Source organism: Neoarius graeffei, chromosome 9 (genome assembly GCF_027579695.1).
Source record: "Neoarius graeffei isolate fNeoGra1 chromosome 9, fNeoGra1.pri, whole genome shotgun sequence".
Taxonomy (NCBI): domain Eukaryota; kingdom Metazoa; phylum Chordata; class Actinopteri; order Siluriformes; family Ariidae; genus Neoarius; species Neoarius graeffei.
Window position 1 is genome coordinate 13,320,198 of NC_083577.1, and position 14,284 is coordinate 13,334,481.

General features: G+C 42.1%; 1 protein-coding gene across 2 annotated transcripts in view; it reads right to left on the reverse strand.

The window, feature by feature from the left end:
• wdr75 (WD repeat domain 75) overlaps positions 1-14,284 on the reverse strand; it is a 99,483-nt gene that overhangs the window by 16,143 nt on the left and 69,056 nt on the right. For both annotated transcript variants that reach the window (XM_060929032.1, XM_060929031.1), the window contains exons 17-18: positions 3,529-3,698; positions 3,217-3,276 (exon numbers count right to left, since the gene is read on the reverse strand). In XM_060929032.1, coding sequence (XP_060785015.1) covers positions 3,217-3,276; positions 3,529-3,698 — 230 coding nt within the window. The remainder of the gene's footprint in view (positions 1-3,216; positions 3,277-3,528; positions 3,699-14,284) is intronic.

The following is a 14,284-nucleotide window of genomic DNA, read 5'->3' on the forward strand; positions in this document are numbered from 1 at the left end:
CCTGAAAGAGACATCGTCTGGATGGGAGCATATGTTGCTCTAGAACCTGGATATACCTTTCAGCATTGATGGTGTCTTTCCAAATGTGTAAGCTGCCCATGCCACACGCACTAATGCAAACCCCATACCATCAGATATGCAGGCTTCTGAACTGAGCGCTGATAACAACCTGGGTCGTCCTTCTCCTCTTTAGTCCCAATGACACGGCGTCCCTGATTTCCATAAAGAACTTCAAATTTTGATTCGTCTGACCACAGAACAGTTTTCCACTTTGCCACAGTCCATTTTAAATGAGCCTTGGCCCAGAGAAGACGTCTGCGCTTCTGGATCGTGTTTAGATACGGCTTCTTCTTTGAACTATAGGAGTTTTAGCTGGCAACGGCGGATGGCACGGTGAATTGTGTTCACAGATAATGTTCTCTGGAAATATTTCTGAGCCCATTTTGTGATTTCCAATACAGAAGCATGCCTGTATGTGATGCAGTGCCGTCTAAGGGCCCGAAGATCACGGGCACCCAGTATGGTTTTCTGGCCTTGACCCTTACGCACAGATATTCTTCCAGATTCTCTGAATCTTTTGATGATATTATGCACTGTAGATGATGATATGTTCAAACTCTTTGCAATTTTACACTGCCGAACTCCTTTCTGATATTGTTCCACTATTTGTCGGCGCAGAATTAGGGGGATTGGTGATCCTCTTCCCATCTTTACTTCTGAGAGCCGCTGCCACTCCAAGATGTTCTTTTTATACCCAGTCATGTTAATGACCTATTGCCAATTGACCTAATGAGTTGCAATTTGGTCCTCCAGCTGTTCCTTTTTTGTACCTTTAGCATTTCCAGCCACTTATTACCCCTGTCCCAACTTTTTTGAGATGTGTTGCTGTCATGAAATTTCAAATGAGCCAATATTTGGCATGAAATTTCAAAATGTCTCACTTTCGACATTTGATATGTTGTCAATGTTCTATTGTGAATACAATATCAGTTTTTGAGATTTGTAAATTATTGCATTCCGTTTTTATTTACAATTTGTACTTTGTCCCAACTTTTTTGGAATCGGGGTTGTATCTCGGCAAAACATTTACACATAGGATACACGGTGTGCACAGTATCGCAACTCCTCAGTTTCAACTCAAATCAACACGAAACATCTCGAAAGTCCAACAGCAATAGAAATAGAAAAATTTTGCCCAGAATTCAACTTGGCAGTCAGAACCTTTAAGTAAACAAAATCTGACTGGCATTTATGCCTCATACAGAATCACTTGCAAGTCTAATGCATCAAACAAAATGTTATAAAATGTTATTATGCTGCATGGTGACATATTTAAACTCCGAAAATAGCAAAGTACTTCATTATCATTTGCATCACTTCTAGTATTCCGCTGTAATTTAACCATGAATATATTTAGACATTTACAGTGGTGCTTGAAAGTTTGTGAACCCTTTAGAATTTTCTATATTTCTGTATAACTATGACCTAAAACATCATCAGATTTTCACACAAGTCCTAAAAGTAGACAAAGAGAACCCAGTTGAACAAATGAGACAAAAATATTATACTTGGTCATTTATTTATTGAGGAAAATTATCCAATATTACATATCTGTGAGTGGCAAAAGTATGTGAACCTTTGCTTTCAGTATCTGGTGTGACCCCCTTGTGAATAACTGCAACTAAACGTTTGCGGTAACTGTTGATCAGTCCTGCACACCAGCTTGGAGGAATTTTAGCACATTCCTCCATACAGAACAGCTTCAACTCTGGGATGTTGGTGGGTTTCCTCACATGAACTGCTCGCTTCAGGTCCTTCCACAACATTTCGATTGGCTTGAGGTCAGGACTTTGACTTGGCCATTCCAAAACATTAACTTTATTCTTCTTTAACCATTCTTTGGTAGAACGACTTGTGTGCTTCGGGTCGTTGTCTTGCTGCATGACTCACCTTTGCTTGAGATTCAGTTCATGGACAGATGTCTTGACATTTTCCTTTAGAATTTGCTGGTATAATTCAGAATTCATGGTTCCATCAATGATGGCAAGCCGTCCTGGCCCAGATGCAGCAAAACAGGCCCAAACCATGATAATACCACCATCATGTTTCACAGATAGGATCAGGTTCTTATGCTGGAATGCAGTGTTTTCCTTTCTCCAAACATAACACTTCTCATTTAAACCAAAAAGTTCTATTTTGGTCTCATCTGTCCACAAAACATTTTTCCAATAGCCTTATGGCTTGTGCACGTGATCTTTAGCAAACTGCAGACGAGCAGCAATGTTCTTTTTGAAGAGCAGTGGCTTTCTCTGTGCAACCCTGCCATGCACACCATTGTTGTTCAGTGTTCTCCTGATGGTGGACTCATGAACATTAACATTAGCCAATGTGAGAGAGGCCTTCAGTTGCTTAGAAGTTACCCTGGGGTCCTTTGTGGCCTTGCCGACTATTACACACCTTGCTCTTGGAGTGATCTTTGTTCGTCGACCACTCCTGGGGAGGGTAACAATGGTCTTGAATTTCCTCCATTTGTACACAATCTGTCTGACTGTGGATTGGTGGAGTCCAAACTCTTTTTAGAGATGGTTTTGTAACCTTTTCCAGCCTGATGAACATCAACAACGCTTTTTCTGAGGCCCTCAGAAATCTCCTTTGTTCGTGCCATGATACACTTCCACAAACATGTGTTGTGAAGATCAGACTTTGATAGATCCCTGTTCTTTAAATAAAACAGGGTGCCCACTCACACCTGATTGTCATCCCATTGATTGAAAACACCTGACTCTAATTTCACCTTCAAAATAAACTGCTAATCCTAGAGGTTCACATACTTTTGTCACTCACAGATATGTAATATTGGATCATTTTCCGCAATAAATAAATGACCAAGTATAATATTTTTGTCTCATTTGTTTAATTGGGTTCTCTTTATCTACTTTTAGGACTTGTGTGAAAATCCGATGATGTTTTAGGTCATATTTATGCAGAAATATAGAAAATTCTAAAGGGTTCACAAACTTTCAAGCACCGCTGTATGCGAGACAGATTTCCACAACGTCGGTGCTACATTTGTATCTTAGCTCTGGTGCAAAACTAAACACGCTAACATCCAATTATTCCTTTAAACAGCAATATACTGAGCCCAAATGAGACACCTAGGTCTTTAGAAGTCATGTGAAAAGCAGCACTCATGGAGTGTGTTGATAAAACACTGACCTGTCTCCTCGAGTTCAGTATTCGCTCGTCCTCTGTTCTGGTGCTGAAGGTCAGTAAGTCCTGAGGGAACGTTAAGGTAAGGACAGTATACACACACAGTGAATGTAATCCAAACGTCTACATTTCACTGCCTGAAACAGCTATAGCCACTTGCTGCTTTTAAAGCTTTCATTTCATCTATCATGAAACATGCCAGAATGAATTTTCACTCAAATTTTCAGAATATTTATGTATTCAAAAGTAATCCCATATACGGCAAATAGAAAAGTGTATAAATGAACACATCTCTAATATTGAGTTTAAAACTTGTACCATGTTCTCGGTGAGGAAGTAGAGGCGAGATCTGTTGAGCCATTGTGTCCTCTCGTCACAGCTATCCAGTGGCTCATCTCTTGGCGTGAACACAGAGCGCTGAACTTTTCCCGAGCATATGGCCTTCTGGGTAAACAGGGGCCTCGGCTCGCTGGGTTTGAAAACAAACACTGGACAGAAAACCGACACTGGATTAGCATTGTATTCCATTCACCTTTTAGTCCATCTTTCCCATTCCCTGGGTCCTGCACACAAAAACCCCATGACCCACTTCCTGAAACCACTGGCTCCATCCCTAGGTAAGGCTTCCCTAACCCCAGGTTCCACTTCCATAGCCCCATTTCCTCCTTCCCTGCTCCCCTAACCACCCCAGTCCCATTCATTCATAATCCTCCCAAGATTAGACTTTTCTTAGACTGTCCAATCTTGCTTGCCTTTAACCTCAATCCAGCAAACCTACAACCCTCACTTCCCCATAACACCAAACCCTCTTCCTTATGTATCCAATACTGCTTCCCTTACCCCCCTTTGCTTCTCCATAACCCCAATCCCACTTTCCTAATCTCAGCTTCCCCATGAGCCCAATCATGCTTCTCCATAACCTTCCCCATAATCCCAAACTCTCACTTCAAGAACCACAAACTCCACAACCCCAATCATGCTTCTCCACATCCCTCTCTTCCCAGTTACCTCAATCCCACTCCCTTATACCCCCCATTCTTGATTCCTCCTGATCCCAAGCTCACTTGCCTTTAACCCCAATTCTGCTTCCCTATCACCCTCACTTCCCCATAACCCCAAACCCTCTTCCTTATATACCCAATACTGCTTTCCCTTACGACCACTTTTGCTTCCCCATAATCCCAATCGTGCTCCTACAACCCCAATCCCACTTTCCTAAATTTCCACGTTCAGCTTCCCATAATCCCAAACTCTCGCTTCCCTAGATCCCCAAATTCTCACTACCCCATAACCATAACCCCAGTCATGCTTTCCCACATCCCCAATCCCTTGATCTCCCTTCACCATAACCGCAATCTCTTTTCCCTATACCCGCAATTTCATATCCCATACCCACAATTCTACTCCCCCCCCCCCCCCCCCCATCCCGTTTTTCCATAACCCCCAATCCTGCTTACCCATAACCCCTTGGTCTCAATTCCTCATAGTGACATGACAAATGAGAATGTGAGATGAGGAGGCTTTTATAAAAAAAAGGAGTCATGTCAATAATAAACAAGGTGTTGCAAAATAAACAAAAAACAAAAACCTGAAGTCATTACTTTTGAATTACTCATGATACATACTTGAAATTTTCTGGAACTATTCAACACTCTTAGAGATCTTTAACTTTCAAAATACTTGGCCCACAGTTGCATATTTGCAAAGTTATGGCTTGCTGAAACATGTACAAAAATTATTTCATGCTTTGGAACCCACTATATTTGGAACTCCACTGAGAGAAATTGAATTACTTTCATTAATCTCTGCATCAAAAGCCTCAACTTGTGTACTAGATCCTTTACCTACACATCTATTCAAACAGATAATACCTGAAGTAATTGAACCGCTTCTAAAAATAATAAATTCTTCTCTTAGGATTGGATATGTACCCAAATCCTTTAAACTAGCAGTTATCAAACGCCTGATTAAAAAACCTGACCTTGATCCCTGTCAGCTGTCCAATTATCGGCCAATATCAAACCTCCCCTTTATCTCAAAGATCCTTGAAAAAGCTGTGGCACAACAGTTATGCTTATATTTACATAGGAATAACATCCATGAAATGTATCAGTCAGGATTTAGACCCCATCACAGCACAGAGACAGCTCTGGTTAAAGTAGTAAACGACCTACTGTTGGCGTCTGATCAGGGCTGTGTCTCGCTGCTTGTGTTGCTTGACCTTAGTGCAGCATTTGATACCATTGATCATTCCATTCTTCTGGATAGACTAGAAAATGTTCTGGGAGTTAAGGGAATGGCCCTCTCCTGGCTCAGGTCTTATTTAACTGATCGCTATCAGTATGTTGATGTAAATGGTGATATTTCTCGACATACTGAGGTAAAGTTTGGTGTTCCATAAGGTTCTGTCTTGGGTCCACTGCTTTTTTCTTTATATATGTTACCTCTGGGTGATATTATTCGTAAACATTGTACAACCCCGATTCCAAAAAAGTTGGGACAAAGTAAAAATTGTAAATAAAAACGGAATGCAATAATTTACAAATCTCAAAACCTGATATTGTATTCACAATAGAACATTGACAACATATCAAATGTCGAAAGTGAGACATTTTGAAATTTCATGCCAAATATTGGCTCATTTGAAATTTCATGACAGCAACACATCTCAAAAAAGTTGGGACAGGGGCAATAAGTGGCTGGAAAAGTTAAAGGTACAAAAAAGGAACAGCTGGAGAACCAAATTGCAACTCATTAGGTCAATTGGCAATAGGTCATTAACATGACTGGATATAAAAAGAGCATCTTGGAGTGGCAGCGGCTCTCAGAAGTAAAGATGGGAAGAGGATCACCAATCCCCCTAATTCTGCGCCGACAAATAGTGGAGCAATATCAGAAAGGAGTTCGACAGTGTAAAATTGCAAAGAGTTTGAACATATCATCATCTACAGTGCATAATATCATCAAAAGATTCAGAGAATCTGGAAGAATCTCTGTGCGTAAGGATCAAGGCAGGAAAACCATACTGGGTGCCCGTGATCTTCGGGCCCTTAGACGGCACTGCATCACATACAGGCATGCTTCTGTATTGGAAATCACAAAATGGGCTCAGGAATATTTCCAGAGAACATTATCTGTGAACACAATTCACCGTGCCATCCGCCGTTGCCAGCTAAAACTCCTATAGTTCAAAGAAGAAGCCGTATCTAAACACGATCCAGAAGCGCAGACGTCTTCTCTGGGCCAAGGCTCATTTAAAATGGACTGTGGCAAAGTGGAAAACTGTTCTGTGGTCAGACGAATCAAAATTTGAAGTTCTTTATGGAAATCAGGGACGCCGTGTCATTGGGACTAAAGAGGAGGAGGACGACCCAAGTTGTTATCAGCGCTCAGTTCAGAAGCCTGCATCTCTGATGGTATGGGTTTGCATTAGTGCGTGTGGCATGGGCAGCTTACACATCTGGAAAGACACCATCAATGCTGAAAGGTATATCCAGGTTCTAGAGCAACATATGCTCCCATCCAGATGACATCTCTTTCAGGGAAGACCTTGCATTTTCCAACATGACAATGCCAAACCACATACTGCATCAATTACAGCATCATGGCTGCGTAGAAGAAGGGTCCAGGTACTGAACTGGCCAGCCTGCAGTCCAGATCTTTCACCCATAGAAAACATTTGGCGCATCATAAAACGGAAGATACGACAAAAAAGACCTAAGACAGTTGAGCAACTAGAATCCTACATTAGACAAGAATGGGTTAACATTCCTATCCCTAAACTTGAGCAACTTGTCTCCTCAGTCCCCAGACGTTTACAGACTGTTGTAAAGAGAAAAGGGGATGTCTCACAGTGGTAAACATGGCCTTGTCCCAACTTTTTTGAGATGTGTTGTTGTCATGAAATTTAAAATCACCTAATTTTTCTCTTTAAATGATACATTTTCTCAGTTTAAATATTTGATATGTCATCTATGTTCTATTCTGAATAAAATATGGAATTTTGAAACTTCCACATCATTGCATTCCGTTTTTATTTACAATTTGTACTTCATCCCAACTTTTTTGGAATCGGGGTTGTACTCAGTGCAATATGTATACTGTTCCTACTTATTCAAGTGACATTGGGCATACCTAACAACCTGTGTTTTCTCTCCCCCCCCAAAAAAAAAAAAATCTGTCCCTCTGAGTTACATGTCGGTCCTGGGATCGAGATGCTGACCTTTTCTGCTCCTCGGACCTGCCTGATCCATCCTGGTGCCCTGTGTCTGATTGGAGTCTCATCGCATCACTCCTGTGGAGGACGGCTCCATGTGGACAGTTGAAAGTCACACTTGGAGGATGCTCTGGACACTTACAGTAATGCTTGTATGGCTGAGGACTACAGTTGGCTTGCTAACTTTAGGACTGCAGTTGCCATGAACAGTTTTGCACTCAAGTTTCCCTCAGTGAAGAGTTAACATCAACGAAACTGTCTTCATGTTCAAACTGTTCATGTTATAGTCATGTTGTCTGTTGTTGCCCAAATGAGGATGGGTTTCCTTTTCAGTCTGGTTCCTCTCGAGGTTTCTTCCTCATTTCGTCTGAGGGAGTTTTTCCTTGCCACCATCGCCACAGGCTTGCTCATTGGGGATAGATTAGGGATAAAATTAGCTCATGTTTTAAGTTGTTCAAATGCTGTAAAACTGCTTTGCGACAATGTTTATTGTTAAAAGCTCTATACAAATAAGCTTGACTTGACTATATCTTCACACTGAACCACATCAGCTCTTGAAAATGTTTGTATTATAAATCACTGTAGTGATTTCTCAGCAACTAGATAGATGCTTAAAAAAATCTAAATTCCTGAGGCATTAATAAATAAATAAATAAATAAATAAACAAATACCTATATTTCAAGTGCATATTGCCCAAGTATAACAAAGTCTACCATAAAAACAATCATACAACTGGAAAGAGCATGTTTGATTTAGTAAATGCACCAAATATGAAGTTGGCTCCTTGAACCAAGCTATATTTATTCAGGTATCAAACATACCATGTTTTATTACAAACAGATCTTCTGCAAAACCCAGTTCTACAAATTAACTAATTACAATGTCAGCCTTGGAGGAGTTGCCACCCCTATACTAAGGTGCCACTGGCATCGTAAAACCCAAATACGGATCATGAGATTGGGCCCAGTTGAGGCAAACTTACCAAGTAGGTAAATAATGTCAGGAATTTAAAAGCTATGAAGAAAGAGTGCCTACTTTAAGAGTAAACACTATGCACTGATGTCCTTTTCTAAGTCCGGTGGAAGCGTATACTGCCTGCCAGTTGGTGGAAGTGGGGTGTCAATGAACTTCAGGATATGCACAAGATATCCTCTCCTGGGCCAACTGTATGTCTTAGAGGGACTATGAGGATGCATAAATGTCATTTGTACATCTTGTTCCTCATCAGATGTTGCCGATCCACCACTCTTGGTCATACACACATGCAACACGTTTCTCAGGAACTGTATCTCCAAAATGGACTCCTGATTTCACAGCAGTTTGTTCCATCACTTGTGGACGAGTCCCACTCAAACCCACATTGAAACCATGGCCATTTGACACACTGCTGATTGTCAGATCGTTTGGCATGGGTTTTGCAGAAGGTCCATTTGTAGGGGAAAAAAAAACATGGCGTGCTTGATACCTTAATAAGTTCATGGTATCAACTTGGGCAAGTTACAGGTCAGAATTGTAGGTCAGGTGGAATCTTCCAACCTAGGTTAGAATTTTTAACCCAGTTCATAATTTGCTACTTGTATTAAGGAGACTTACTATATCTAGGGTTAGGTTTAGGGTTGAGATTTGGTAAGACTTTGGATTTTAAACTACTTGATGACATAAGACTGGACTCCTTAATAAATTCAAAATATAAATCACTCCTTCCATCGCAGTTGTTGATGGTCTAGTGACTGGGGCATTGGATTAAGAATCAGAAGTTCAAATCCTGGTTAAGGATGAAAAAAAAAGTTTAAAAAATGCCAATTAGGTGAATAGGTAGACAGACAGACAAGAGGAAATACTAGGTAGGTCCAGACAGAGAGGAAGTGGATGGAAGATAGAGACAAAAGGAGTGATGGAAAATCCTTTTAAGAATTTTAGATAATCCAAAATTTTACCTCAGCTGGAAATTTTGGACTAGGTTAAAAAATTAAGCCAGGTCAAAAATCACCCAAGTTGAAATTTTTTGACCTGTAACAGGTACATATTTTGTGCATTTACGAAATCAAACATGCTCTTTCCAGTGGCATCATTGTTTTTATATGCAATATGCACTTAAAAATGGGTATGAATCCCCCCCATTTTTAAAGCCTCAGAATTTAGAAATTTTGACTTCTTTCAGACATGTACCTAGTTGCTCAGGAATCACTACAACATGAGTATTATATATAAAAATGTCCAAGTTCTGATGTGGTTCAGTATGATGATACAGTGGGCTCCAAATAATTTTTCTACAAGGTTCAACCAGCTCGAACTTGGTAAAAATGCACCTGGTCAAATATTTTAAAAATTAAAGATGTCTAATAGTGTTGAATACGGCCAGAAAATTTTAAGCATCGAGCATGAATAGTTTAACGGTAATGACTTATGGAACTTTGGATTATTTATTTAAAGCAACATGTTTATTTGGGTCCTGTCCCCTTTTTAAAGGTTCCATATCTCAGAAACTAAAAAAAAAAAGATACAAGCCAAAAGTTTTGCGCACTAGTTTTTGGGGACAATGACATTTACATTAAAGTACGAAGCAAATCTATATTTAATTATATACATTTAAAAAATCTTGATTCCTGGAGTCTCCAAAACAATATCAAGTTCAGCACATCTAAGTACAAAGTCTTAACTGTAACATGCAAGAAAGATCCATTGTGCTACAACCATCATCTAGGATATATATGAAACTATTAAACATAAAGGTGGAGAAAGACCTAGGGGAAACCTTTCCTTCCTTTGGTAGGCTCTTGCTGCTCGAGGATGACAAGCTGTTGATCTGTGGGATCACATGTGACTTTGAAGCCCAAAGGCAGAGGCACAGATGCAGTTGCAGGTAGGACATGGAACACCAGTCCTTGGGAAAGGATTCACGGTGGCTTGAAGACTGCGTTCGCATGCAGTGGCTAAGCGTTGTCAGCGGTTGTCCACAAAGTTGGTTCTGTCTGAGGCAGCATCCTCAAGTTGCTTGGGTGGAAGGTCAGCCCATTTGCAGTAGGTCTTGAGGTTGTCCTTGAACCTTTTCTTTGGTCGCCCCAGGTTGTGATTGCCGGATGCCAGCTCTCCATAGAATAACTGTTTGGAGATTCTGGACCCATCTATTCAGATCATGTGGCCAGCCCAGCGTACTTGTGCCTGGAGCAGCTTTGCCTCAATGTATGTGGTGCTCACTCGGTCAAGGATTACCTGGTTGCAGATCCTGTCCTGCCAACATGGAATTGCTCCAGCTGCCTGATGTGTCTATGATAGAGTGTCCAGGTTTCATAGCAGTACATAAGTGAAGAGAGTACTACTGCACTGTATACTTTCAGTTTAGTGGACGTGCGAATATCCCTGTACTGCAGGTCTCTGGAACGGAGTCTCCCCACTGCCTGGCTGGCTTTCTGGATTCAAGCTTTAATTTCCTTGTCCAGGGAGCAGTCACTGGAGATTGTGCTTTCCAAATACTTGAAAGCATCCACATTCTTCAGATGAGTGCCGTGAACGGAAATGCATGGTGACTGTGGGATGCTGTTGGGGGCAGGCTGGAAAAGAACTTCAGTCTTCACGAGGCTGATTGTCAGCCCAAACAGCCTGGAAGCCTCCGAGAATCTGTTGACAATACTCTGAAGGTGATTCTCCTGGTGGGCCATCAGCAAATAATGCTTCTGTGATGAGTTTCTTTAGAGTTGAAGATCAAACAGTGAGTCATCCAAACAGTACCTGACGTAGATGCCAAGGCTGAGGTTGCTGACCGTGTACAACACTTGGGTGAAAAAGAGATTAAAAGAGCACCAGAGCGAGGACACAACCTTGTTTCACACCATTTGAGATGCTGAATTTTGCAGATGGCTCTCCACCCGACAGTACTTCTCCTGTTATGTCATCATGAACCAGCTGGATAAGTTTGGTGAACTTTACCAGGCAGCCCTTGAGTATGACCCACAGTGCCTCTCTGTTGACCGTGTCAAATGCCTTTGTTAGATCTATGAAGACAGAATAGAGGTTCATATTCTGCTCGAGGCACTTCTCTTGAATCTGTCTTACAGAGATCATGTCAAATGGTGAATCGGTTAGGGCGGAAGCCACACTGTGACTCAGGGAGGTTCAGCTTGGAGATCGACGAAATCAGCCTGTTCAGAACGAACAAGGATCTTGGCAGCTGTTGAGAGCAGTGAAATGCCCCTGTAGTTCCCGCATTCAGCTCGTGAACCCTCGTTTTTGTACAGGGCGACAATTGTAGTCTCTGAAGTCAGATGGCATTTCTTCTTCTTCCTAAATGCAGGTCAGAACTTCATGAAAAGCCTGCAATGACTCCTCAAGTGCCTTGTACAGTTCAGCAGGGATTCCATCTCTTCCTGCAGCCTTGCCGCAGTTCATCTGCTTGATTGCTTTCTCATCTCCCCAGTATTTGGAGTTTCATCCAATTCTTCAAGGGTTGGCTGCTGGATAATCTGGTCAAGTGCCGACTGTGCTACCGATGATGGGCGGTTGAGTAACTGGCTTAAGTGCTCTTTCCATCGGTTGTTGATGCTATCTTTGTCCTTTATCAGGATGGTTCAATCTGCTGAGAGTAAGGGAGCAGTGCCAGATTTTAAAAGACCAAAGATCACCTTGACTGAACTAAAGAACTGCTTTGCATTGTTAGTATCAGCATAATGCTGCACTTCCTCCGCTTTCTTTTCCCACCACTGGTCCTGCATTCTCTTGATCTCATGCTGGGCCTGGGCCTTGAGGGATTTGAATCTTTCCCTCTTCTGGATGGAACCTTGATTGTTTTACCATTCCATGAATGCTTTCTGGCAAGAAGGTCCTCGATGGCACTGTCGTTCTCATTAAACCAGTCTTGATGCAGGCGTATCTTTGGTCCCAGCACTGTTTTTGCTGCCTCAGTCACCAACTCTTTGAACTGGTTCCACTTCTGAGTTGAATCTCCAGTTAAAGGTCCATTGGTAAACAACTTCTTGATAAGCGTGGATTGAAATTTGCAGATATGGGAAAGCTCTTGCAATTTGGCAGTGTTAAAGGCTGTACAAACAGCTTTGGGTCATTTTGGAAAATGGTGCGCGATGTGCAGGTTGAGAGTGGCATGAATTAGCCTGTGGTCTGTCCAACACTCAGCTCCTCTCAAGGCTCTTGTGATACGAACATCCTGGGCATCCCTTTGGCGCACCATGACATAGTCAATCAGATGCCACTGCCTGGATCTAGGGTACATTCAGGTAGTTTTGTATACAGGCAGGCAAACAAGTACAATGTTCATTACGAGGAGTTCATACTCAGCACATCTGCTCAGCAGCAGGAAACCATTGCTGTTCATCTTTCCCACTCCATGCTTGCCAAGTACTCCCTTCCACCGACTGTGGTCATAACCGACATGGGCACTGAAGTCTCCTAGCAAGATTAACTTGTCGTTGGCAGGAACTGAGTGCAGGATAGAATTGAGGTTGGCATAAAATCGCTCAATTGTCTCCTCTGTGCTAATCAGGGTTGGGGCGTAGGCACTGATGATTGAGGCATGCCGTGTGTTGCTCAGAGGTAGGCGCAGCTTCATCAGGGGCTTGCTGATCCCGGTGGGCAAATCAGGAAGATGTTTCAACAGACTTTATTTGATGGCCAGCCCAACTCTATGGATTCTATCCTCATTCACACCCTTTCCCTTCCAGAAGAAGGTGTAGCCACTGGAGAGCTTGCAGAGGGAACCCTCATCAGCTAGTCTGGTCTCGCTCAGGGTTGCAATGTCAATATTGTCACGTGACAACTCCTTTGCAACCAGTGCTGTTCTTCTATGGCAGACCTGAGCATTTTACGGCCCGCGGGCTGCATCCGGCCCTTTGGTTCATTCTGACCGGCCCGCGTAAGGTTAATTAGAAATTACAAAATAAACGTATTTTCTAATTTTACCCCATGCATGAACTGAATGTGCATTGCTTTTATTTTGAAGTTGTGTTCAACAAAAATGCAATGCGCGCGACATGAACATGACATGAAATCCCACGAAACCTAATCCCGCGATAACTACTTCCTTAATTTGTCCAGACCAACCACAAACTTGTACGTCATCCTTCAAACGGTCCAGCCAATCACATAGTGTGACGTCACCAGCAGGCGCCGGAGCCGGAGCCGATCTGTAGATCTGATACCTACACCAAATCAACGTTGTTGCGAACAGGTCACAAGAAGACTTTAGCCCCCAAAATGTCCGCAAAAAGAAGAAAGGTAGATGCTGAATGCAGGGCTTTCAACAAAACACGGACTGCTAAGTATGTTTATGTGAACAAACATTTTCAGTGATGAAGTTTAAAGGAACAGTCCACCGTATTTCCATAATGAAATATGCTCTTACCTGAATTGAGACGAGCTGCTCCGTACCTATCCGAGCTTTGCGCGACCTCCCAGTCAGTCAGACGCACTGTCACTCCTGTTAGCAATGTAGCTAGGCTCAGCATGGCCAACGGTATTTTTTGGGGCTGTAGTTAGATGTGACCAAACTCTTCTGCGTTTTTCCTGTTTACATAGGTTTATATGACCAGTGATATGAAACAAGTTTAGTTAAAAAAATTGAAAAGTAGCGATTTTCTATGCTATGGAAAGTCCGCACTATAATGACAGGTGTACTAACACCTTCTGCGCGCTTCGGCAGCGCATTGATACGGAGCTCAGATATCAATGCGCTGCTGAAGCGCGCAGAAGGTGTTAGTACGCCTGTCATTATAGTGCGGACTTTCCATAGCATAGAAAATCGCTACGTTTCAATTTGTGTAACTGAACTTGTTTCATGTCACTGGTCATATAAACCTATGTAAACAGGAAAAACGCGGAAGAGTTTGGTCACATCTAACTACAGCCCC